The sequence below is a fragment of the Nansenia antarctica genome (genome assembly GCF_963989245.1).
Source record: "Nansenia antarctica genome assembly, chromosome: 1".
NCBI classification, from domain to species: Eukaryota; Metazoa; Chordata; class Actinopteri; order Argentiniformes; family Microstomatidae; genus Nansenia; species Nansenia antarctica.
Window position 1 is genome coordinate 88018457 of NC_137674.1, and position 27500 is coordinate 88045956.

The 27500-nt window shown below is 45.0% G+C and overlaps 1 protein-coding gene across 1 annotated transcript in view; it reads left to right on the forward strand.

Moving 5' to 3' along the window:
• The window catches only part of tenm4 (teneurin transmembrane protein 4), a gene marked incomplete at both ends in the record, with an annotated part of 257838 nt that overhangs the window by 165049 nt on the left and 65289 nt on the right, over positions 1-27500 (forward strand). Inside the window, 2 exons of the mRNA XM_080526836.1 lie at positions 4505-4737; positions 8007-8161. Of these exons, the coding sequence (XP_080382962.1) occupies positions 4505-4737; positions 8007-8161 (388 nt within the window). The remainder of the gene's footprint in view (positions 1-4504; positions 4738-8006; positions 8162-27500) is intronic.

Sequence of the window (27500 nt, forward strand, 5' to 3'; positions counted from 1 at the left end):
ACCACAGGTCATGCTACTAACAACATGATGAGAACCTCACAACAGGACAGAGAGAGAGAGAGAGAGAGAGAGAGAGAGAGAGAGAGAGAGAGAGAGAGCGAGAGAGCCCCTGGAGTAGAGATTGAAGTATTTCAATTAGCAGCTGTTTAACAAGGAGAACCAATCGGAATTCAGTTTGACACTTTGACACAGCAGAGAGCTCAGAGCGGTCTGTTGTAATCAGGGAAGGACAGTTGAAGAAGGTTTGGACAGAACTGAAGTTCTCTTACCTGAATGAATGAATCTTTATTTCGAACATGATTTAAAAATAGAAAAACTAATAATGAAAAGTACAGGTCTCTCTGTTCTAAAGGGAGTAGGATGAAGCCTAAGCTTATCATGTCCTACCCCTATCCCTCACTTCCAAGTGAGAACAATAATACAAATTTGCTTTATGTAACCAAATAACATACGCAATCGAAGCAACAGACGTGGTAGTTGATTGGTCAGAAAAATGTAAAATTGCCCGTTCGTCCCGCTGTTATCCAGATCAACACGCATGCGCTGTTGTTTTCCTATGGACTGCCTCGATGCGTCGCTTCTAACCAGAGCGAAACCACCCTTTTCAAGCGGAGCATGCATTGGTTGTTTGCTCAGGGAGCGACTTTGAATGTGCGTTCTCACAGCTCCAAATGACGCAGAGCAAAGCACACAAACCCAAGTGAAGCAAATGTCCTAGTGAGAACACACCCTTAAATGTTCCAGTGAGAACACACCCTTAAATAATACTCTACAATAACCCTCCTTTATACACTCCGTTATACGAAGCGTGGCAATTTCCCTTTTTCCCCAATACATGGTGATAGAAGCATATCATACATTCAGAAAGCAGCTAATGATGTTTGGTCTGGGCGTACTGCTCAGAGGTGAGTTTACATGTAAACTAACTGGATATCCTCATCTACACGGGGCTTCTGGGTAATGAGACCGCTGAGGAGGAACCTCATCTATGTTGGAGCGTAACAAGCGGAGCATAGATAACGTGTTGTTGTGTGGCTGTCGTCCATAACTGAACTCACACAAACACCACGCTGGCCCTGACACCACGGCTGGGGGATCCTTATTGAGTGTGTGGACGTTAACACTAGAACGGCCGTGGGTGGGCTCATTTGACCCTGTGAGTAAAAAAATATGTTGTATCTTTGCACTCTATCAAATTTCAGGACCCTCCTTTCATGACTTGTCCTAGATATGTGCGTTCTACCACCGAGTATCCTTACATTTTCTAAATCACATCAGGATAAGCTAGTATAAAGCTATTTTGCGTTTTGAGTTTAAACTCTTATAGGAGGTGACATAGACACGGCTGTTCTAGTGTTAAACTCTTATAGTAGGTAACAAAGACACGGCTGTTCTAGTGTTAAACTCTTATAGTAGGTAACATAGACACGGCTGTTCTAGTGTTAAACTCTTATAGTAGGTAACATAGACACGGCTGTTCTAGTGTTAAACTCTTATAGTAGGTAACATAGACACGGCTGTTCTAGTGTTAAACTCTTATAGTAGATAACATAGACACGGCTGTTCTAGTGTTAAACTCTTATAGTAGGTAACATAGACACAGTTGTTCTAGTGTTAAACTCTTATAGTAGATAACATAGACACGGCTGTTCTAGTGTTAAACTCTTATAGTAGGTAACATAGACACGGGTGTTCTAGTGTTAAACTCTTATAGTAGGTGACATAGACACGGCTGTTCTAGTGTTTAACTCTTATAGTAGGTAACATAGACACAGCTGTTCTAGTGTTAAACTCTTATAGTAGATAACATAGACACGGCTGTTCTAGTGTTAAACTCTTATAGTAGGTAACATAGACACAGCTGTTCTAGTGTTAAACTCTTATAGTAGATAACATAGACACGGCTGTTCTAGTGTTAAACTCTTATAGTAGGTAACATAGACACGGCTGTTCTAGTGTTAAACTATTATAGTAGGTAACATAGACACGGTTGTTCTAGTGTTAAACTCTTATAGTAGGTAACATAGACACGGCTGTTCTAGTGTTAAACTCTTATAGTAGGTAACATAGACACGGCTGTTCTAGTGTTAAACTCTTATAGTAGGTAACATAGACACGGCTGTTCCAGTGTTAACCAGCTGGTCTCTGGTGAGGAGACATAGATAGATTTCCTCATCAGAGGGTCGTGACCTCGGGGCCTGATGATGCTGTCACAGGAAAGGGAAGTGACACGGTACATCTGCCTCCGTCTGAGTCAACATCAACAAACCCACGAAGAAGAAACACTCACTGCCCTGGAGCTGCAGTACACACACAGCAGATCTGTATCACAGCCTCCTGACTCTCCAGAGAGAGAGAGGGCTTCTCTGAATAAACCATTACACAGTACACTGTTAACCGTTGAAAGATGGATGGCGTGTGTGTGTGTGTGTGTGTGTGTGTGTGTGTGTGTGTGTGTGTGTGTGTGTGTGTGTGTGTGTGTGTGTGTGTGTGTGTGTGGGTGGGTGGGTGGGTGGGTGGGTGGGTGGGTGGGTGGGTGGGTGGGTGCGTGCGTGCAAGCACACAACTGTGTGCGTGTGTGTGCTCGTGTGTGTGTGTGTGTGTTCATATGTGTATGTGTGTGGACTGAATGGGTGGTAGATGATCTCACTGCAGTGTGCAGTGAACCCCCACTAAGGATGTCCCCCACCCCCCTCCCTCCCACCCCCACCTACCCATCCTCCCCCCCCCCCCCCCTCCACCACTGCAAACAGCATGCAGCAAAATCCAATTATCTCCACAAACTAGATGTTGTCAGTGACTCCAGACGGCGTCCGTGTTCTCTGGGCTCTGAAGGTCAGGAGATACCCCCTCATAGTTTCACTCACCGCGGGGGAGATCCGCTCTGTTCTACATGCGATGGAGCGGATAAGGTCCCCAGTCTGATTATTGTGTGAGATAGAGAGACGGAACCTTCTAGACAGAGAGAGAGGTTGGTTTTCTGTCGGTGACCTATTACAATACGAGGATCGAGGATTAATTTTTTCCCCACCCAACCGCTTCTGTCAGGGAATGTAAGACATTGAAATATCAGTCAGCCGGGTCAGTCGGTTGGTTGTGACATGTCCGCCCCGCGGTGCGCCGGACCGTCCCGTCACCGCCGATCCGCAGAAGGTCAGTTGTCATTCAAAAAAGATGAACCGGAGCTGACAGCTCGCCGCAGAACCGACCGACCGACCGACCGGTTCCTGCGTTTCATCCGTGTGATAATATATGTGTTGGCACCGAGCCCCGCGGCCCCCGAGAGACAGCTGAAGGTTACAGGTTTGGTTTTGTCTTAATCCTGTTTGAAGCCCGCTGACAGGTCTCTCTGTAGCGTGGTGAGCCCTTCCAACTGACATCATCTTTAACATGACGCTAACCGCTACTACTGCTGCCTGCGCTGGCCTAACCCCTAACCCTGACGCTAACGCTAACGCTAACATGCCCAAACCATAACAGACTCTCCTCCATGTTTTACAGATGAGGTCGGTGGTATTGACACATGTTGACAGACACCAGTAGCAGCCTCCCAAGGCAAATGTGAAGCCTTAGTAAAAGTACTTAAAAACGCACCAGAAACATCTGTCAAGACAATTGTCCCTTTACTTTTGATGTGTGTGTTACTTAAAGAATAAAACATGTTTCAGTGTGCTATTACTTATGCAGGGCTCTGGTCGAGGGCTGGTTAAGTAGTCTGACTGAAAGCAGATTGTATTGTAGCCAGGACTCAAGTTGTAAAAAAAACTATCTGGGGACAATTTGTGCTGATGACAGCGCAGAGGGTGGGAGACCAACTGTGTATCCTCCTTTTGATTATTATTATTAAAGCATAACGATCATTATTATACTCCTAAAACAACATGCATGTTATGGATGTTAGGTGTCAGATACTCCATACGTCATTGCTCTGGACCAAGGCAGCTCAGAATCGGAGTCGGTCCCCGGGCTACCATGGCAACACTGCTCTTTCATAGTTAGGGTCAAATGCAGGAGGACAATTAGTGAAAAAATATATATATATATTCCACGTTCATTGATAAAATGACATAAGGGATGGAAAGGGGGGATGGCAGTTTTAGAAGGGGGGTGATTTTGACAGTTTTTATTTCAGGGGGGGGTGCCCTAAAACTATCTCCCCTTTCCATCCCTTATGTCATTTTATCAATGAACGTGGAATTAAAAAAATATGTAATGTTATGCAACTCGAGTGCTTGCCATTTAGCAGACGCTTTTAATTCAAAGCGATTTACAATTACGAATTACAGGGACATTCCCCCTGGAGTAACTGAGGGCTAAGTGCCTTATTCAACTACACACTAGTGGTGGTGTTCCCAGGTCTTACTCAAGGACACACTAGTGGTGGTGTGGTTTCAGGCGGGATTTGAACTCACAACCTTCCGATCACAAGTCCAACTCACTATCCACTAGACCAGACCACCACTACCCCCCCTTGACGTGTGTTTGTCCCTCTCCTCCTCCACAGCACCAGCCCGGCCCATAAGTACTACCTGGCCACCAGTCCTGTCTCAGGTGCTGTGTACCTGTCAGACACCAGCAGCAGGAAGGTGTTCAGAGTCAAGTCTCTGAGCGCCGTCAAGGACGTGGCCAAGAACCTGGAGCTGGTGGTGGGCACGGGGGACCAGTGTCTGCCCTACGACGAGACCCGCTGTGGGGACGGAGGCAAGGCGGTGGAGGCCACCCTCAACAACCCCCGAGGTAGGACCATGTTTAAACACTGACACTTAACACACTAGAACAGCCATGATTGGGGTCATTAACACTAGAACAGCCATGGGTGGGGTCATTAACACTAGAACAGCCATGGGTGGGGTCATTAACACTAGAACAGCCATGGGTGGGGTCATTTGACCCTTTGAGTAAAAAATGGTTTTATATCTTTGCACTCGATCATATTTTCAGGACCCTCCTTTCATGACTTCTAGATATGTGCGTTCTACCACCCAGTATCCTTACATTTTCAAAATCACATCAGGATAAGCTAGTATGAAGCTATTTTGCAGTTTTTCTGTGTAGGAGGCAGGCAAATTTACAAGCCAGCCAGCTAGTGGTCATTCTGTGTAAATAGCAGCTTCCCATTGTAAAGACTATGGTCATTTGACCCCCGAGGCGGCTCTTATAGTAGGTAACATAGACACGGCTGTTCTAGTGTTAAAAAAGGTACTGAAATGAAAAGGTGTGATGTGTCGGCTCTCAGTTTACTGAACGGTAAGTATCGTATTCCACTGAGCTCCTCTTTAGACTTCAGTGTGTCTCTGATGGGAGACCCAATCAATACACTTCAGTTTTCAGACCTTGAATGACATTTTCTCTCTCAAGTGGGTCACATAATGTCAACCTCCTTGTGGCTGTGGTCACTCTGAACCTGGGCACCACAAACAACCCAGAATCCCTCAGTAGAGAAAGTCTTCCTGTGTCTTCTTCAGGACTATTCCTGCCACATTTAGATGACTGCTACATTAGTCATCGGATCACACGCTGCCTCTGAGTCCACCACAGGGGTGTCGTTATGATTCACGTCTTCAGAAATAACACCGCGCTTCTACACCCAAACACAATAGCTCTCTTTACATGTCTATCTCTAGATCTGCGCAGGGAGAACAGAGCATCATAATTCGCTAAGGCATTTCCATCTGTTTTGGGAGATTTGACTCATCGTGTGTGTGTGTGTGTGTGTGTGTGTGTGTGTGTGTGTGTGTGTGTGTGCGTGTGTGTGTGTGTGTGCGTGTGTGTGTGTGTGTGTGTGTGACGAATGAGAGAGAGAGATGAAGACATATTCTCTTGGTGACTCGTAGGCTTTTCACTTAGAATACAGTTTAGTAATACTATGTGGTATTGAATCAGACCCTTAATTATTGATGGCAGTGAATCACTTGCGGTGACGGTAGCTGGTGAAACAAGTCGGCAACCAATCAAACTGTTCAGACTTTTATTCTGAAGAATGTAAAAACATTTCAATGTTGTTGAAAATCAATGACACGCCAGAATACTGCAATAACGCAATGCAATGGATTGGGTGAGTAATCCCCACTGCTACCTAGTTAACACTAGAACAGCCATGAGGGGTCAAAATGTTTGCACTTGATCAAATTTCAGGACCCTCCTTTCATGACTTGTCCTAGATATGTGCGTTATACCACCCAGTTTCCTTACATGTTCTAAATCACACCAGGATAAGCTAGTATGAAGATATTTTGCAGTTTTTCTATGTAGGAGGCAGACCAACAAGCGGCCAACTAGTGGTCGTTGTGTGTAAGTAGCAGCTTAGCGGCTCTTATAGCAGGTGAAATAGGCATGGCTGTTCTAGTGTTAATGACCCCACCCATGGCTGTTCTAGTGTTAATGACCCCACCCACGGCTGTTCTAGTGTTAATGGCCCCACCCACGTCTATTCTAGTGTTAATGACCCCACACATGGCTGTTCTAGTGTTAATGACCCCACCGATGGCTGTTCTAGTGTTAATGACCCCACCCATGGCTGTTCTAGTGTTAATGACCCCACCCAAGGCTGTTCTAGTGTTAATGACCCCACCCACGGCTGTTCTAGTGTTAATGGCCCCACCCACGGCTATTCTAGTGTTAATGACCCCACCCATGGCTGTTCTAGTGTTAATGACCCCACCCATGGCTGTTCTAGTGTTAATGACCCCACCCATGGCTGTTCTAGTGTTAATGACCCCACCCATGGCTGTTCTAGTGTTAATGACCCCACCCACGGCTGTTCTAGTGTTCTAGTGTTAATGATCCCACCCACGGCTGTTCTAGTGTTAATGACCCCATCCATGGCTGTTCTAGTGTTAATGACCCCACCCACGGCTGTTCTAGTGTTAATGACCCCATCCAAGGCTGTTCTAGTGTTAATGACCCCATCCAAGGCTGTTCTGGTGTTAATGACCCCACCCGCGGCTGTTCTAGTGTTAATGACCCCACCCATGGCTGTTCTAGTGTTAATGGCCCCACCCACGGCTATTCTAGTGTTAATGACCCCACCCATGGCTGTTCTAGTGTTAATGACCCCACCCATGGCTGTTCTAGTGTTAATGACCCCACCCATGGCTGTTCTAGTGTTAATGACCCCACCCATGGCTGTTCTAGTGTTAATGACCCCACCCACGGCTGTTCTAGTGTTAATGGCCCCACCCACGGCTATTCTAGTGTTAATGACCCCACCCATGGCTGTTCTGGTGTTAATGACCCCACCCATGGCTGTTCTAGTGTTAATGACCCCACCCATGGCTGTTCTAGTGTTAATGACCCCACCCACGGCTGTTCTAGTGTTCTAGTGTTAATGACCCCACCCATGGCTGTTCTAGTGTTAATGACCCCACCCATGGCTGTTCTAGTGTTAATGACCCCACCCATGGCTGTTCTAGTGTTAATGACCCCACCCATGGCTGTTCTAGTGTTAATGACCCCACCCATGACTGTTCTAGTGTTAATGACCCCACCCATGGCTTTTCTAGTGTTAATGACCCCACCCACGGCTGTTCTAGTGTTAATGACCCCACCCACGGCTGTTCTAATGTTAATGACCCCACGCATGGCTGTTCTTGTGTTAATGACCCCACCCATGGCTGTTCTAGTGTTAATGACCCCACCCATGGCTGTTCTAGTGTTAATGACCCCACCCATGGCTTTTCTAGTGTTAATGACCCCACCCACGGCTGTTCTAGTGTTAATGACCCCCCCCACGGCTGTTCTAGTGTTAATGACCCCACCCATGGCTGTTCTAGTGTTAATGACCCCACCCATGGCTGTTCTAGTGTTAATGACCCCACCCAGGGCTGTTCTAGTGTTAATGACCCCACCCATGGCTGTTCTAATGGTAATGACCCCACCCAGGGCTGTTCTAGTGTTAATGACCCCACCCATGGCTGTTCTAATGGTAATGACCCCACCCAGGGCTGTTCTAGTGTTAATGACCCCACCCATGGCTGTTCTAGTATTAACTGTGTTATTCTCGTCAGGCATCACGGTGGACAAGCACGGGGTGGTGTTCTTCGTGGACGGCACCATGATCAGACGCATCGACCAGAACGGCATCATCTCCACCCTGCTGGGCTTCAACGACCTCACCTCCGCACGGCCCCTCAGCTGCGACTCTGTCATGGACATCTCTCAGGTAAAAAACTACTTCTATTTGCCCCCCTTGTCCTGTTTCTCTGTTTCCCCAGTGTCTAAATTTTTTTTTTTTAAAAAGGCTAGGTTTAGAAGAAGGTGATAGAAGAAGGTTTTTCCTTCTATCACGGAGACTGCCAATGGCCCCTGGCCTGAGCTGGATTACTCTTCCTGCTACGACTGGTGGATTGATGATTCATTTGCTTAGTCAAATGTAACGATTGTAAGTCGCTTTGGAATAAGGCGTCTGCTAAATGCCAAAATTGTAAATGTAAAGGTCCTCACCCCTTCCTCCCCCTCCCTCTATCACCCTCCTGCCCCCCTCCCCACCCCCCTTATCTGGATCTCTAGGGTCGAGAGTCTGGGGTTGACATTGCTTTGTGATCCCCTGACTTCCTGTTGTGCTTGTAGCTCAGATCACAGATGTTGACCAGCGTTGGCTCATACCTGCAGGGAGATGGAAGAGGAGGAAACTGACCTCTAAACCTACTAGCCAACCCCCCCTACCCTAACCCCCTCACAACAAGGCCAGGGGTGGCTGTGGGCAGGGGGGGTGGCCTTGTTGTGTCATGTGTCATCTGTGTACGTTTCTTCACAACAAACTGACCAACACTGAGAACAGAACCTTTGGGATGGAATGTTGCCGTTTAGAATCTAACAGAAGCAGGAAGTTGTTCCAAGTCCATCCAAACAGGCGTCTGGCCCAGCCAATCAGAAGTAACACATTTGTTTTTCTCCTGACTTGTTGATATCGCCGGGGCGTGTTTGAATGTTTCATCTATTTAGCGCTGCCAATAGCCACACACACAGACACACATAAACACACACACACACACACACATACATAAACACACACGCACACACACACATAAACACGCACACAAACACACACACTCTCACACACACACGCACACCCAGCTAAAGTAAACACACGTGCGCACACACACACACATGCACACACACACACACACACACACACACCCACACACACACACACACACACACACACACACAACACACACACACACACACACACACACAGACACACACACACACACACACCCACGCCCCCTCACACACACACACAACACCCCCCCCCCCCACACACACACACACACGCACACACACACCCCCACCCCAGACAGCCCACCTCCCCCAGGCAAGGACACAGTGCTGGGGTCACCCCCCCCCCCCAGGCTCAGTGACTCACAGAGAGATGGTGAAACTGTTTGTCACATTGTATCTGTCACGCTGTTCGGCTGACTTCTCTATCATCTGATGTATGAATACAAACAGTTGTCCCTTCCTCCTCCTCTGCCTTCAGTGCCTTCTGTCTGTCTGCGGTTGTTAATGGTGCTATGCTACTATACTATACCAGTTATTAATAATAATAATAATTCATTGTATTTATATAGTGCTTTTCCGAGGCTCAAAGACGCTGACAATATGGGAGAAACAGAAAACACAGAAACAACAAGCAACAGATAACATGAGCACATAGAACACAGAGTTAACAACAGATAACATGACACATAGAACACAGAGTTAACAACAGATAACATGAGCACATAGAACACAGAGTTAACAACAGATAACATGACACATAGAACACAGAGTTAACAACAGATAACATGAGCACATAGAACACAGAGTTAACAACAGATAACATGAGCACATAGAACACAGAGTTAACAACAGATAACATGACACATAGAACACAGAGTTAACAACAGATAACATGAGACACATAGAACACAGAGTTAACAACAGATAACATGAGACACATATAACACAGAGTTAACAACAGATAACATGAGACACATAGAAGACAGAGTTAACAACAGATAACATGAGACACATAGAATACAGAGTTAACAACAGATAACATGAGACACATAGAACACAGAGTTAACAACAGATAACATGACACATAGAACACATAGTTAACAACAGATAACATGACACATAGAACACAGAGTTAACAACAGATAACATGAGCACATAGAACACAGAGTTAACAACAGATAACATGAGCACATAGAACACAGAGTAAACAACAGATAACATGAGCACATAGAACACAGAGTTAACAACAGATAACATGAGACACATAGAACACATAGTTAACAACAGATAACATGAAACACATAGAACACAGAGTTAACAACAGGTAACATGAACACACAGAACACAGAGTTAACAACAGATAACATGACACATAGAACACAGAGTTAACAACAGATAACATGACACATAGAACACAGAGTTAACAACAGATAACATGAACACATAGAACACAGAGTTAACAACAGATAACATGACACATAGAACACAGAGTTAACAACAGATAACATGAGCACATAGAACACAGAGTTATCAACAGATAACATGAACACATAGAACACAGAGTTAACGACAGATAACATGACACATAGAACACAGAGTTAACAACAGATAACATGAGCACATAGAACACAGAGTTAACAACAGATAACATGAGCACATAGAACACAGTGTTAACAACAGATAACATGAGCACATAGAACACAGAGTTAACAACAGATAACATGAGCACATAGAACACTGAGTTAACAACAGATAACATGACACATAGAACACAGAGTTAACAACAGATAACATGAGCACATAGAACACAGAGTTAACAACAGATAACATGAGACACATAGAACACATAGTTAACAACAGATAACATGAGACACATAGAACACAGAGTTAACAACAGGTAACATGAACACACAGAACACAGAGTTAACAACAGATAACATGACACATAGAACACAGAGTTAACAACAGATAACATGACACATAGAACACAGAGTTAACAACAGATAACATGAACACATAGAACACAGAGTTAACAACAGATAACATGACACATAGAACACAGAGTTAACAACAGATAACATGAGCACATAGAACACAGAGTTAACAACAGATAACATGAACACATAGAACACAGAGTTAACAACAGATAACTTGACACATAGAACACAGAGTTAACAACAGATAACATGACACATAGAACACAGAGTTAACAACAGATAACATGAGCACATAGAACACAGAGTTAACAACAGATAACATGAGCACATAGAACACAGAGTTAACAACAGATAACATGAGCACATAGAACACAGAGTTAACAACAGATAACATGAGCACATAGAACACAGAGTTAACAACAGATAACATGACACATAGAACACAGAGTTAACAACAGATAACATGAGCACATAGAACACAGAGTTAACAACAGATAACATGAGCACATAGAACACAGAGTTATCAACAGATAACATGAACACATAGAACACAGAGTTAACGACAGATAACATGACACATAGAACACAGAGTTAACAACAGATAACATGAGCACATAGAACACAGAGTTAACAACAGATAACATGACACATAGAACACAGAGTTATCAACAGATAACATGAACACATAGAACACAGAGTTAACAACAGATAACATGAGCACATAGAACACAGAGTTAACAACAGATTACATGAGCACATAGAACACAGAGTTAACAACAGATAACATGAGACACATAGAACACAGAGTTAACAACAGATAACATGAGCACATAGAACACAGAGTTAACAACAGATAACATGAGCACATAGAACACAGAGTTAACAACAGATAACATGAGCACATAGAACACAGAGTTAACAACAGATAACATGAGACACATAGAACACAGAGTTAACAACAGATAACATGAGCACATAGAACACAGAGTTAACAACAGATAACATGAGCACATAGAACACAGAGTTATCAACAGATAACATGAACACATAGAACACAGAGTTAACAACAGATAACATGAGCACATAGAACACAGAGTTAACAACAGATAACATGAGACACATAGAACACAGAGTTAACAACAGATAACATGAGCACATAGAACACAGAGTTAACAACAGATAACATGAGCACATAGAACACAGAGTTATCAACAGATAACATGAACACATAGAACACAGAGTTAACAACAGATAACATGAGCACATAGAACACAGAGTTAACAACAGATAACATGAGACACATAGAACACAGAGTTAACAACAGATAACATGACACATTTTTATTTAAAGTAATTTTTTTCTGAGTGGGGCAGTCCCACTCATATTTTTCATTGTTATTGATAGATAAAGTGGAGAATTAGACAGGAAGGATGGGTGAGAGAGAGGAGGGATGACATGCAGGATATATCCCCGGCCGGAATTCGAACCGGGGACCCTGCGTTACATGGTCGACGCTTAACCCGCTACGCCACCTAAGCGCCCCATGATGACATGACACATAGCACACAGAGTTAACAACAGATAACATGAGCACATAGAACACAGAGTTAACAACAGATAACATGAGCACATAGAACACAGAGTTAACAACAGATAACATGAGCACATAGAACACAGAGTTAACGAACAAAGTTATTCATGGTTAAGGTTATGGCATCATAACAGTGCCCAGTACTCATAATAACATTCACTGCCTGGCATATCTGTGTGGTGTTTGTGTGCATAAACCTACAGTATATCTGGGCCTGTGTAGTTGTGGTGTGCAGTACAAGGCAAGGCAGGTTTATTAGTAGAGCACATTTCATACAACAGGGGCAATTCAGAGTGCTTTCCATACATCCAGCAGTGTGAGACTGCAGGTGCTGGTCTGTGTTTACATACATCCAGCAGTGTGAGACTGCAGGTACTGGTCTGTGTTTACATACATCCAGCAGTAAGAGACTGCAGGTGCTGGTCTGTGTTTACATACATCCAGCAGTGTGAGACTGCAGGTGCTGGTCTGTGTTTACATACATCCAGCAGTGTGAGACCGCAGGTACTGGTCTGTGTTTACATACATCCAGCAGTGTGAGACTGCAGGTACTGGGTCTGTGTTTACATACATCCAGCAGTAAGAGACTGCAGGTACTGGTCTGTGTTTACATACATCCAGCAGTAAGAGACTGCAGGGCCATATTCCACAAAGCTCGATAAAGTTCTAAGCCTCGATAAAGTTCTAAGCCTCGAAAATGTTAGATTGCTTTCGGTGCCATCAATGTGGCTCAAATAATTCGCTGCTTGGTTGAGCTCCTTCTGAGTCAGATATAATTAGCCTGGTCCCGACCAGGCTAAAACACAGGCTATAGTCATCCGTGCGTCAAAAAAGGCTCACAGGCGGAAACTAAACCCTGAACGAAAGTTCCTCATGTGTCTTTTAGGAAATATTAGTTCCCACTTCACACGAGATAGATAGATTAGATAGTTTGATTAGATAGTTTGACTGTGTGATAGATAGATAATTTGATATTTTGAAAGTGTGATCGATCGATAGATAGTTTGATTGTGTGATAGATAACTTGATATTTTGAAAGTGTGATAGATAGATCGATAAAGAAAAGAGTGTAAAAAAAAAAAAGTAATTGTCTCAACTTGCATTGCTGTCATCATAGCGGTCTGGTTGGCGTAGTGGTTAAGGCTGCGGACTCGAGTTCCAAAGGTTGCGGGTTCGAGACTTGATTAAGTCATTCATTTTTTTTTTTTTACATTTAACCGAAGATTTCATGCAAAGGTTTCAAACACCATTGTAATTGTGTCAGTTCTTGTAAATTAGCCTGCACCATAATTTTATAGCCTACATACTTTTTTAGATGAGATTTTAGATTAGATTCAGACAACGAAATGCAGTAAAAAGTGCGCCTGAAGAGGGATTTGAACCACCGATATAAAATGACGAATAAATCCTATGGCAGCGGTCGATACCACTAGGCCATTGTGGCGATATGACGGTTTGTAGCCTGCTGCTGATATCACCACAGTAGTAAATATTCATTTATTAAAATATGAACATATAACAATAACTGGGGCTAGTATGACCTACGCATTTAATCGGTCAGCAATTTCTTGCCAAACCATTTCCCTCGCCTTGTTAATTGCGGCAGTATTGCACTATTTTACATCTTATTTTTCCGTCTTCATAAAAAATCAATAATTCGGAATGCTGCGCAAATGTAGTACCCCTGCAGAGTGGAGTATCTTCATTTCGACAGATCGACTCTTCTGGGCTGCGTATGTCTGCGTGCACGCGCCCATATCGAAGATTTGTAAGCCTGTCTTCTGTGAACACTGGGCCATATTCCACTAACGGTGGCTTAATATAGCTGCGCTATAATTAAATGCGGCGCTCAGGGACCTCGAGATTGGTATTCAAGCCTCAGGTGATTCCTCGAATGAGGATCAGCCTTGTGTCATCAGTGTTCACAGAAGACAGGCTTACAAATCTTCGATATGGGCGCGTGCACGCAGACATAAAAAGCCCTGAAGTGTCGATCTGTCGAAATGAAGATACTCCACTCTGCAGGGGTACTACATTTGCGCAGCATTCCGAATTATTGATTTTTATGAAAACGGAAAAATAAGATGTAAAATAGTGCAATACTGCCGCAATTAACAAGGCGAGGGAAATGGTTTGGCAAGAAATTGCTGACCGATTAAATGCGTAGGTCATACTAGCCCCAGTTATTGTTATATGTTCATATTTTAATAAATGAATATTACTACTGTGGTTATATCCGCAGCAGGCTACAAACCATCATATCGCCACAATGGCCTAGTGGTATCGACTGCTGCCATAGGATTTATTCGTCATTTTATATCAGTGGTTCGAATCCCTCTACAGACGCACTTTTTACTGCATTTCGTTGTCTGAATCTAATCTAAAATCTCATCTAAAAAAGTATTGTAGGCTATAAAATTATGGTGCAGGCTAATTTACAACAACTGACACGATTACAATGGTGTTTGAAACCTTTGCATGAAATCTTCGGTTAAATGTAAAAAATAATAAAATGAATGACTTAGTCAAGCCTCGAACTCGCAACCTTTGGAACTCGAGGCCGCAGTCTTACCACTACGCCAGCCAGACCGCTGTGATGACGGTAATGCAAGTTGAGACAATTACTTCTTTTTTTTTTACACTCTTTTCTTTATTGATCTATCGATTTATCTATCACACTTTCAAAATATCAAGTTATCTATCACACAATCAAACTATCTATCGATCGATCACACTTTCAAAATATCAAATTATCTATCTATCACACAGTCAAACTATCTAATCAAACTATCTAATCTATCTATCTCGTGTGAAGTGGGAACTAATATTTCCTAAAAGACACATGAGGAACTTTCGTTCAGGGTTTAGTTTCCGCCTGTGAGCCTTTTTTGACGCACGGATGACTATAGCCTGTGTTTTAGCCTGGTCGGGACCAGGCTAATTATATCTGACTCAGAAGGAGCTCAAACAAGCAGCGAATTATTTGAGCCACATTGATGGCACCGAACGCAAGCTAACATTTTCGAGGCTTAGAACTTTATCGAGGCTTAGAACTTTATCGAGCTTTGTGGAATATGGCCCTGATGACACAAGGCTGATCCTCATTCGAGGAATCACCTGAGGCTTGAATACCAATCTCGAGGTCCCTGAGCGCCGCATTTAATTATAGCGCCGCTATATTAAGCCACCGTTAGTGGAATATGGCCCAGGTGCTGGTCTGTGTTTACATACATCCAGCAGTGTGAGACTGCAGGTACTGGTCTGTGTTTACATACATCCAGCAGTAAGAGACTGCAGGTACTGGGTCTGTGTTTACATACATCCAGCAGTGTGAGACTGCAGGTACTGGTCTGTGTTTACATACATCCAGCAGTGTGAGACTGCAGGTGCTGGTCTGTGTTTACATACATCCAGCAGTGTGAGACTGCAGGTGCTGGTCTGTGTTTACATACATCCAGCAGTGTGAGACTGCAGGTACTGGTCTGTGTTTACATACATCCAGCAGTGTGAGACTGCAGGTACTGGTCTGTGTTTAGCTGCTATCTTGCGCGATACGGTGTGTGAGATCGCCGAGGTCAGTAGAGTGTGTTATACAGTGTGTTATACAGCCAGGGTCGTCTCTAGTAGAGTATGTTATACAGTGTGTTATCAGTGTCTTATACAGTGTGTTATCAGTGTGTTATACAGTGTGTTATCAGTGTGTTATACAGTGTGTTATCAGTGTCTTATACAGTGTGTTATCAGTGTGTTATACAGTGTGTTATCAGTGTGTTATACAGTGTGTTATCAGGGTCATATGTGGTACAGTAGAGTGTGTTATACAGTGTGTTATCAGTGTGTAGTAGAGTACAGTGTGTTATCCAGTGTGTTATACAGTGTGTAGTAGAGTACAGTGTGTTATACAGTGTGTAGTAGAGTACAGTGTGTTATCCAGTGTGTTATCCAGTGTGTTATCCAGTGTGTTATACAGTGTGTTATACAGTGTGTAGTAGAGTACAGTGTGTTATACAGTGTGTTATCCAGTGTGTTATACAGTGTGTAGTAGAGTACAGTGTGTTATACAGTGTGTTATCCAGTGTGTTATACAGTGTGTAGTAGAGTACAGTGTGTTATACAGTGTGTTATCCAGTGTGTTATACAGTGTGTAGTAGAGTACAGTGTGTTATCAGTGTGTTATACAGTGTGTAGTAGTGTGTAGTAGTGTGTCTCCCAGCAGACAGCAAACAGGTCCAGAGGGTTTGTGGGAGGCTCAGCTGCTAACAGAGCTGCTAACAGAGCTGCTAACAGAGCTGCTAACAGAGGGTTTGGTGTGGGAAGTGATGTCGTCAAAGAGGAGAGGAGAGCCTCCAGCTGCCCACAGCACCCCCCCAGGGACACCCCCCCCCCTCCCCCTCCCTCCCCACCCCCCCTCCCTCAGCCCCCACAAGCCCCTGCGGTACGCCCGCCTGCCACCTCAGCTCCAGACTGACTGCAGCCTCGCCAATGATGACAAATCGCACAGGCACCGCCAAAGACACTCAGACAGTAAAAAGCATCCATTAAAAATGCATTGCATGGCTCACACACACACACACACACGCACACACACACACATGCGGCTCCTACTTCAAACACTCCCCAGCCCTACTTACTCCCTGCGTCTGTCTTTAGAAGCCTCATCTTAGTGCTTCTTCGCTTGGCTGTTTTATACATTTTTATCTTAACTACTTTCATAAAACGTCATGAAAGATGTCATTCTCTTTCACCTGGTGGGGTGATGTGTTGTTGTAGTTGTGTTATTCGCTGTGTTAGCTGTGTCGTCTGTGTGTGGAGTGTAGTATTTGTTTCTGGGTAGAACGTACCGTGCTTGACCTCTAATCATCTGCTGGTCGATGTGCATTTCCTACAACAACCCTTCGCCTTCGGAATTAGACATCTGTTTTCAGGGGGGGTGAAATTGTATGAGGTTTTTTGTTATGCACAAGGTTAATAGTTTGACCCAGATGAGAATCTTGTTAATGTGTTTTTACGAAGGCCTTTGACCATTTCAGAGTCTGTTTAAAAAAAAACATACTGTCCTCGTCAGAGTTGAGCTGCAGAGTTCAAACCAATATAGACAGAAACCTCGTTCATGAATACGATTACTTTAACACACTTCCTTTTTTTATTTCAAGGGTGTTATTAGCTTCTAAAAGCTTTGTCAAGACATCGTTGACAATGTACACAGCAGTTCAGATCTGAGAGGGTCTTCAAACAGAACAGAGGATTATTTTCCCTCAGACAGGCGTCCTCGTTGAGGAGTATCTGGAGGGTGTAGGCCTATAGGCTAGCAGCTAGCTTATGGAAATCGGGGCGATTGTACTACAAGCAAGCTTACAAATAAAAATAGATGTTGGTCTTTTGAGGGAGTGAATCCATCGCTTGCTCCCTCTCCCCTCTCGTGTGTATGGTGTGTGTGTGTGTGTGTGTGTGTGTGTGTGTGTGTGTGTGTGTCTGTGTGTGTGTCTGTGTGTGTGTGTGTGTGTGTGTGTCTGTCTGTGTGTGTATGGTGTGTGTGTGTGTGTGTGTCTGTCTGTCTGTCTGTGTGTGTATGGTGTGTGTGTGTGTGTGTGTGTGTATTCTCACGGCTGTGCTGTGCCCGTCTCTGAGCCGAGGGGGGGGGGGGGGGGGTGCCAGGCGCCAATGACAGCTGCCCTGGTGTCCAGGGGGGGGGGGGGGGGGGGGGGGGGGGTTATCGGGTTACCGCATGTGAGATGGCCGCTCGGGAAATCTCCCCTCTTCTCTCAGAGTGGCGTGAAAACCCCCTCGCAGTCCGCTCCCCCGAGCCCCTCCACCCCGCCTCATAAAATATTAAACCTCCAGTGTTGACAAGGAATAGGTTTTAAGGAATTGAATATCCTTCCCCCCCCTTTCATTCCCCAAGTAAATGCATTTTCTGCTCAGTGAGAGGCTAACATGTATCCACTGGCAGTCCCTGTGTTTGTTGTGAGAAGGGGCCAAAGATACAGTATCTAGTACCGGTATGTCTTATTATAGAAACCCAAATCGTCTGTTCGAGGGGGACGATGGTTTAGAGGAGGCTTGTGAGGCCCTGTGTGGCCGTGTGGTTGCTTGACACCCCTCTGCAGGAGGTAGAGCCGCCGTCTAATGATCGCAAGGTTGGCAGATCGGCGGTTCGAGCCCCGGCTGGCCACATGTCGAAGTGTCCTTGGGCAAGACACTGAACCCCAAATTGCTCCCAGTGAGCGGGCCAGCGCCTTGCATGGTAGCTTGCCACCATTGGTGTGTGAATGTGTGTGTGAATGGGTGAATGAGAGGCCGTTGTAAAGCGCTTTGGATAAAGGCGCTATATAAGTCAGTCTATATAAGTACAGTCCATCTACCTCTGCTCAGACAGGGGAGACGAGGTGAGATGTTGTCAAGCTCTGCAGATATCCCAGAAGACCCGAATGAGAGCAGATTTAACTGATCACTCCATAGAGTCAGACGTCAATATCAGCTTAAAGACTGAGACTGTGTTGCCAAGTAAATGTGTCACGTTCTAATGCTTTGGTCCCCATGTCGGGATCCGATGTAATGATCGGACTTTTCTTCTGAAAAATGTGAATACATTTCAGCGTTGTTGCAAATCAACGACACATCCCTAGTCAACTAACACAGCTTGTTTTGTGAGCCTGCTAACAATGTAAAGTAGTGTTCTAGTTAACTAGGTAACAATGTAAAGTAGTGTTCTAGTTAACTAGGTAACAATGTAAAGTAGTGTTCAAGTTAACTAGGTAACAATGTAAAGTAGTGTTCTAGTTAACTAGGTAAAAATGTAAAGTAGTGTTCTAGTTAACTAGGTAACAATGTAAAGTAGTGTTCTAGTTAACTAGGTAAAAATGTAAAGTAGTGTTCTAGTTAACTAGGTAACAATGTAAAGTAGTGTTGTAGTTAACTAGGTAACAATGTAAAGTAGTGTTCTAGTTAACTAGGTAACAATGTAAAGTAGTGTTGTAGTTAACTAGGTAACAATGTAAAGTAGTGTTCTAGTTAACTAGGTAACAATGTAAAGTTGTGTTGTAGTTAACTAGGTAACAATGTAAAGTAGTGTTCTAGTTAACTAGGTAGCAGTGGGGATTACTCACCCAATCCATTGCGTTGTTGCAGTAGTTTGGCTCGACTAGCGACAGGGTCGGTACAGATCAGTCTCACAGTATCTATGTAGTGGACATTCTCTAGGAGGTTGTGTTTCCAGCAGTCTGTAGCTGAACAGAAGAGTATTGAGTGTGTTTTATGTTTCAGGAGGTGGAGGATGTTGTTATCGGTGGCCAGAGGCTTATGGAGTTGCTCTCCATGTGAACTGGTGTTTAATGTGGCAATCTCAACATGTTTGACATTTGTCAGTGGAAACTATCTAAACTATCTTCCTGGGGCTTTTCTAATCCACAAGTACATCTGCTGATGTGTCCGTGTCTGGCTGTCAGGCATTCATCACAATACACAATGTCCAGTTATACAGGTGTGTTTCATCTGCTGTTTTAGTCCTTCTGGTTACATGTTGTATAAATCTTGTAGGTGAAGGATCCTTGAAAACATCTCATACTCAACACGTTCTTACATTGAGTATGGATTTCTGTTTCACAAGGCCATGTTCGTAGTCATAATTTACCCCATGTTAACACGCCTCAGTCGATTGGGAAGCTTAGGGTTTGTGAACTTGGTAACTGCATTACCAAACCACTATGTAACATTACCAAACCACTATGTAACATTACCAAACCACTATGTAACATTGCTAAACCACTATGTAACATTACCAAACCACTATGTAACATTACCAAACCACTATATAACATTACTCAACCGTTGTAACTGAAAGATAATTCCATCCCCTTTCCTAGTCGTAGGACGAGCTGTCCAGATCAACGCTACGTCTGTTCTGATGTACGTCACAGCATCTGAATGTGTCTTAGCGTCTTCCAGTTATGTAAGACCTGGGCCACGCTTCTCATGTAGGAAACAGCTTAGAAAGTGCTAGAAAATGGGGCGCTTAGGTGACGTAACGGGTTAAGCATCGACCATGTAACCGCAGGGTTCGATTCCGGCCGTGGACATATCCTGCATGTCATCCCTTCTCTCTCTCTCACCCATACTTCCTGTCAAAATCTCTACTGTCTCAGGAAAATTGCAAAGATTTTTTAGACAAAACATAACTGTCATAACTGTCAGTATCTGTGAGTCCTCCTGAGGTGTCCTGGCGTGTTAGGAGTCGGCTACGACCTCGTTAGAAAAGGTCAAAAACAAACAAACAAGTTTCCAATCACCGGCCTTCAATACCTGTTGGATGAGGATCGCGATCACATCTTTCTGGTTTCATAACATCACAGCTGCGTGAGATTTATTATGAGAACCGCGAAATCAAGGCTGATGGAGGTTGTAGAGCGAGGTCGCTGTTCAGCCTCGCAGTTACGTCTAACAGTCTGCAGGGGGCAGCAGCCATGCATTGTGGGAGGAACTTCTCACCACCAATCATGGGTGTTCTCTTGACACGTGTACCTGAATAAGGACCAACCCTATAGGCCTAAGCCACAAGGCTGTGAGGGGATACACGTCATTATGATGAGCAGTTTGAGAGATCTGTTGATCGCACATATACAGTATTATGTTCAGGTGACAGTTGTGTTATGTGGTGATTATTAAAAACTGAATTCATGGGATTCATTTTATTGAGGGTTTCAATAGCTGTCATGTCAATGGTAAATGGCAAATGGACTGCATTTATATAGAGCCTTTTTTGCTGCTCCAAAGCGCTTTACAACGGCCTCTCATTCACCCATTCACACACACATTCACACACCAATGGCGGCAAGCTGCCATGCAAGGCGCCGGCCCGCTCACTGGGAGCAATTTTGGGGTTCAGTGTCTTGCCCAAGGACACTTCGACATGTGGCCAGCCGGAGATCTGCCAACCTTGCGATCATTAGACGGCGACTCTACCTCCTGCACCACAGCCGCCCCAAGCCATGCAGTCAGAATCTCATGTAAATGCCCAACTTAAGACTGCACAAATGCACTGTCCTGCCTGTTCTCGCCTAGCCTGAGATTAAGTCACACAAGCCCTATGAGTTAACAACAGATGGCATAAAAATATGACACGATATAAACACAATTCAGGACAGGAGAGATGTTTTACAGATGTTTGACAACGAACATCTCCTTAAAAGACTGTGGTCGACCACAGACGACCTTTAGCAGCCTGATGACTCCAACATTCATTAATCACAGCTCCACATGTCAGCTGGTGATGGTATTGATTTCCAACATCACTCAATGTCAAATTATCAGCAAACAAACTGCCTTCATGGATATCAGTGTAACCCCTTAACCTTAATGAGAAGAACATGAGAGGGTGTGTGGTAGGCCTGCTAGTGTTGTGCTGATTAGACCAAAATGCCAAAATACAAAACAAACCGTAAACATGTTTTACCCTCAAGTGGGTAATAATAATAATAATAATAATAATAATAATAATAATAATAATAATAATGATAATAATAATGATGATGATAATAGTAATAATGATAATAATAATACTAATAATGATAATTATAATAATAATGATAATAATAATAATAATTATTGTTATTATTATAATGATAATAGTAATAATGATAATAATAATAATAATAATAATAATAATAATAATAATGATGATAATGATAATAATAATAATAATGATAATCATCATAATAATAATAATAATAATAATAATAATAATAATAATAATAATAATAATATTACAATCAGACTTATATAGCGCTTTTCTAGAGACTCAAAGAGAAAGACGCTTTACAAAGTTAAAAGACCTATGGTAGAATCCTGTAGTAGGAACTAATATAAATGAATAAAGATAAAAAGAAGAAAATAAATGAAAGAAAGTATAATTAAGGTAGTGCTAGGGACACATGGGAAGGGGAGAGGGTTAACTAGAGAAGGCAAGCTTGAGTTTTGAAGGTAGCATCGATCATGCATTATGTTAATTCACTGATGTTATTTATTTTAATTTAGAGAGTGTCACTGCGACTGCATTGGATATTCAATGTTTAGAACAAAACCAATATGGAAACAAACTAGAAGGAAAGTTATCAGAATGTTGTTTGCAGCTCCAAATGTTGTCTTTGGTAGTGGTGGTCTAGTGGATAGTGAGTTGGACTGGTGATAGGAGGTTGTGAGTTCAAATCCCACCTGAAACACCACCACTAGTGTGTCCTTGAGTAAGACCTGGGAACACCACCACTAGTGTGTCCTTGAGTAAGACCTGGGAACACCACCACTAGTGTGTCCTTGGGTAAGACCTGGGAACACCACCACTAGTGTGTCCTTGAGTAAGACCTGGGAACACCACCACTAGTGTGTCCTTGAGTAAGACCTGGGAACACCACCACTAGTGTGTCCTTGAGTAAGACCTGGGAACACCACCACTAGTGTGTCCTTGAGTAAGGCACTTAGCCCTCAGTTACTCCAGGGGGATGTCCCTGTAATTCGTAATTGTAAATTGCTTTGGATTAAAAGCGTCTGCAAAAAAATGGCAAATTGTTGTAAAAAGAAATGAATCATAAAGCTGTCAGGCTACACACATGATGCGACACAACGCTACTACATCACAAGTGGCCCTTCATTATTTACATTTACATGTTTGGCATTTAGCAGACGCCTTATTCCAAAGCGACTTACAATCGATACATTTGACTAAGGAAGTGAATCATCAATCCACCAGTTCTAGCAGGAGGCGTAATCTAGCTCAGGCCAGGGGCCACTGGCAGTCGTCGTTAATAATTTTTAATTTTTTAAATATATATAGACACTGGAGAGACAGTACAAGGGGGGCAGTAGAGTCTTAGGAGACACGGTATAGGGGAAACACATGTGTCTCAGGAGACACAGTGCTGGGGGGTAGTAGATGTCTCAGGAGACACAGTGCTGGGGGGTAGTAGATGTCTCAGGAGACACAGTGCTGGGGGGTAGTAGATGTCTCAGGAGACACAGTGCTGGGGGGTAGTAGGTGTCTCAGGAGACACAGTGCTGGGGGGTAGTAGATGTCTCTGGAGACACAGTGCTGGGGGGGTAGTAGATGTCTCAGGAGACACAGTGCTGGGGGGTAGTAGATGTCTCAGGAGACACAGTGCTGGGGGGTAGTAGATGTCTCAAGAGACACAGTGCTGGGGGGTAGTAGGTGTCTCAGGAGACACAGTGCTGGGGGGTGGTTGATGTCTCAGGAGACACAGTGCTGGGGGGTAGTAGATGTCTCAGGAGACACAGTGCTGGGGGGTAGTAGATGTCTCAGGAGACACAGTATAGGGGGGTGGTAATGTCTCAGGACGAGCAGTTAAGGTGTAGCCTGAAGAGATGGAGGTCTTCAGTCTCCGGTGGAAGATGGGTAGTGACTCTGCAGTTCTGACAGCCGTGGGGAGCTCATTCCACCAGCGGGGAGCCAGTGTAGTGAAGAGACGTGAGCGTCCATTCCATTATCAATGGAAGATGGCGACCAGATGAGATGGTACAGGGTGGTTTTCAAACAGGAGCAAGCAGAGAGGCGAGCGTTATCTGAGGTTTCAGCCCGACAATTGAGTGTAGTGTTGTTATTTAATTGTTTCTCATGTAGATATGTGATTAGAATGAGCACAGGAAACTATTTTATTAAAGCACTTGATACAGCAATGATGAGTATAGAACAGCAAAAAAAACACTCCAATCTTCTGGGCTCCGTCTATTATACACAAACTTATCCACCCCCCGCCTTTGCCCCTTTGACCTTGGCTCTCCAGCCTCACAGTAACAGGAAGAGCTGGGAATGGACTGCACTTATATAGCGCCTTTATCCAAAGCGCTTTACAACGGCCTCTCATTCACCCATTCACACACACATTCACACACCAATGGTGGCAAGCTGCCATGCAAGGTGCCGGCCCGCTCACTGGGAGCAATTTGGGGTTCAGTGTCTTGCCCAAGGACACTTCGACATGTAAATCTTAGAATTAACACATTTTCCACTACAGTAGTCTTCACAAAATATGTTAGAACACACATCATACTTTTACGCGACACAGAAAATAGAAAATATAGGACGCTATCGACGGTGAAGTAATCAGAACATATAGATATGACAGTCACGCCGTTCTGGATTCATTGGGGATCGAGGGGCAGAGGTTTGCTGACCACCTCACTCAGCTGCGTGATTAGGATTTTACGATCTACGGCGTTATGTTTTATAGCAATCATTGATGCGGTAAAATTAGCTTTTGGTTTTGAGACAGTCCAGAATGGTGCATAGGATGGACGGCTTGGCCTCATCACTGGTGCATCAGTAGAGGGCGAAGGTTCATCTGAACAACAACAACAACTTATTATGCCTATAATCAACTACAGGGTCCAAACCATATGTTGAATGAAAATAGCGATCATAATAAGACTGATTGATATTATAGGTGACTCTGACAGTGTACACATTATTAGTCTGGGTTTGAAGTGACCCCACCAGGCCACCATACTCACTTGGTTCAGGAGTTGTGAAGTCTTTCTGGGGCGGCTGTGTCTCAGGAGGTAGAGTCTCCGTCTCATGATCGCAAGGTTGGGAGGAGGGAGGAGGCCATTGACTCCATCGACTTCTCGCACTCCAGCCGTAAGGCATGGAGTATCATGAACAATCTCACTGGTAGGTCCAGACACTCCCCCCGTCACTGCCCCATCTCTGCAAATAAAATCGCATCACAATTTGTGAAAAGTGGGTCATACGAGGGCAAAGACCGCGAGTCGCCTCGACTTGTGGCAAAAGAAGTGTCAGACCTCTGGAGGGCCCCAACACCTAGCAGTGACTACATCTCCGGTGAATTCACCCCGGAGGAGTTCGCTGCTGCCCTCCAGCATCTAAAGCCAGGGAAAGCTCCGGGGCCTGATTCCATCTGCCCGGAGCTTATTCTCCATGCCGCACCCGCCTTGAAGTCCTGGCTGAGAGCGTTCCTCACTTCCTGTTTGCGCCAACTCAAGATCTCCAAAATCTGGCGAAGAGCCCTAGTTGTTGCGATCCCTAAACCGAATAAGCCTGAAGGGGACCCTAAGAGTTACCGTCCCATCTCTCTGTTATGCATCCCCTTCAAGATCCTCGAGCGTCTCATCTACGCCCGCATCGAACCAATTGTCGACCCGCTGCTCCCACGTGAGCAGGCCGGGTTCCGACGCGGGAGGTCGACCGTAGATCAAGTCACCCTTATGACTCAAGACATCGAGGATTGCTTTTCGGCAAAAAAGAAGGCCGGGGCAGTCTTTATAGACCTGAGGGCTGCCTACGATACCGTATGGCATCGCGGCCTCTCCTGCAAGCTGCTCCGCCTGCTGCCGGACAGGCACATGGTCAGAATGATCATGGAGCTCATCCGTAATCGCAGCTTTACCCTCACCACCGGTCGCGGACAGCTAAGCAGGCTTCGACGCCTTAAGAACGGCGTCCCTCAGGGATCGGTCCTGGCCCCCCTCCTCTATAATATCTACACCTATGACCTGCCGAACACACTCTCGCGGAAGTACGCCTACGCAGACGACCTCGCAGTGGTGTACTCTGCTGGAAATTGGCAGTCTGTGGAGGGGATTCTGAGCCAGGACATGCAGACACTAGTGGCATACTTCCGGAAATGGAGATTGAAGCTTAGCGAGGCAAAGACGGTGTCGGCTGCCTTCCACCTTAACAACAGGGAGGCTAAACGTGAGCTTAGAGTACACCTAGATGGAACTCCCCTGCCATGTTCCGCTGAGCCAATCTATCTCGGCGTGACATTGGACAGGACGCTCACGTTTCGCCGACACCTCGAGTCACTGCGCAAGAAGTTAACAGCTCGTGTGGCGCTGATGAGGCGACTGGTTGGCTCGGGCTGGGGCGCCGGCGCAAGGACCTTGTGCACGGCAGCCCTAGCCCTCGTTTATTCAACTAGTGAATACTGCGCCCCAGTATGGTGTCGCAGTGCCCACACCCGCCTCATCGACTCGCCTATAAACGAAGCCTTGCGCATTGTGACAGGATGCCTGCGTCCTACCCCCGTGGACAACCTTCCCATCCTAGCAGGCATCCAGCCCGCAGGCCTCCGCCGCATGGGAGCCACAGCACGTCTCGCCTGCCGGGCCGTGGAGCTTAATAACCATCTGCTCCATGATAGGCTCACTATAACAGCGAAGCCCTCCCGGCGTCTCAAGTCGAGACACCCATTTGTGCCTGCCGCACAGGATCTCAGGCAGCAATGCAGAGATCTCAACATCAGTGCGGCAGGATGGGCGGATTATATGTGGCGCGCGGAGTGGGAGGCTAACACCTCCAAACTCCGCGACCACATCCCAGTTGCCGGCCCTGAGCCCCTCGGGATGGACTTGCCAAGGCTATCCTGGGTGAGGCTCAATCGTCTCCGGACCGGCGTCAGGCGTTTCCGCTCATCAATGCACAGATGGGGCTTGGCCCCAAATGCGTCGTGCGAGTGTGGCGCAGAGGACCAAACCGCAGACCATATTATCCTGGATTGCCCGGTGTACCACCCACCCAACGGGATGCATGGTCTGTCGGTATTAGATGACGAGACGATGACGTGGCTTCTGGAGGGGTGTCCAGAAATATAGCCCGGATGAGCCCCTCAACCAGGTCTCGGGGTGGTAAAAGGGTAGCCCCTCTGCCCCGAGCCTGGTGGAGTGGAGAGGAAAAACAACTACCCATACGCCGAAGAAGAAGAATCGCAAGGTTGGCAGATCAGCAGTTCAAGCCCCAGCTGGCCACATGTCGAGGTGTCCTTGGGCAAGACACTGAACCCCAAATTGCTCCCAGTGAGCAGGCCGGCGCCTTGCATGGCAGCTTGCCGCCATTAGTGTGTGAATGTGTGTGTGAACGGGTGAATGAGAGGCCGTTGTGAAGCGCTTTGGATAAAGGCGCTATATAAGTCAGTCCATTTACCATTAGTCTGGGTTTTAAGTGACCC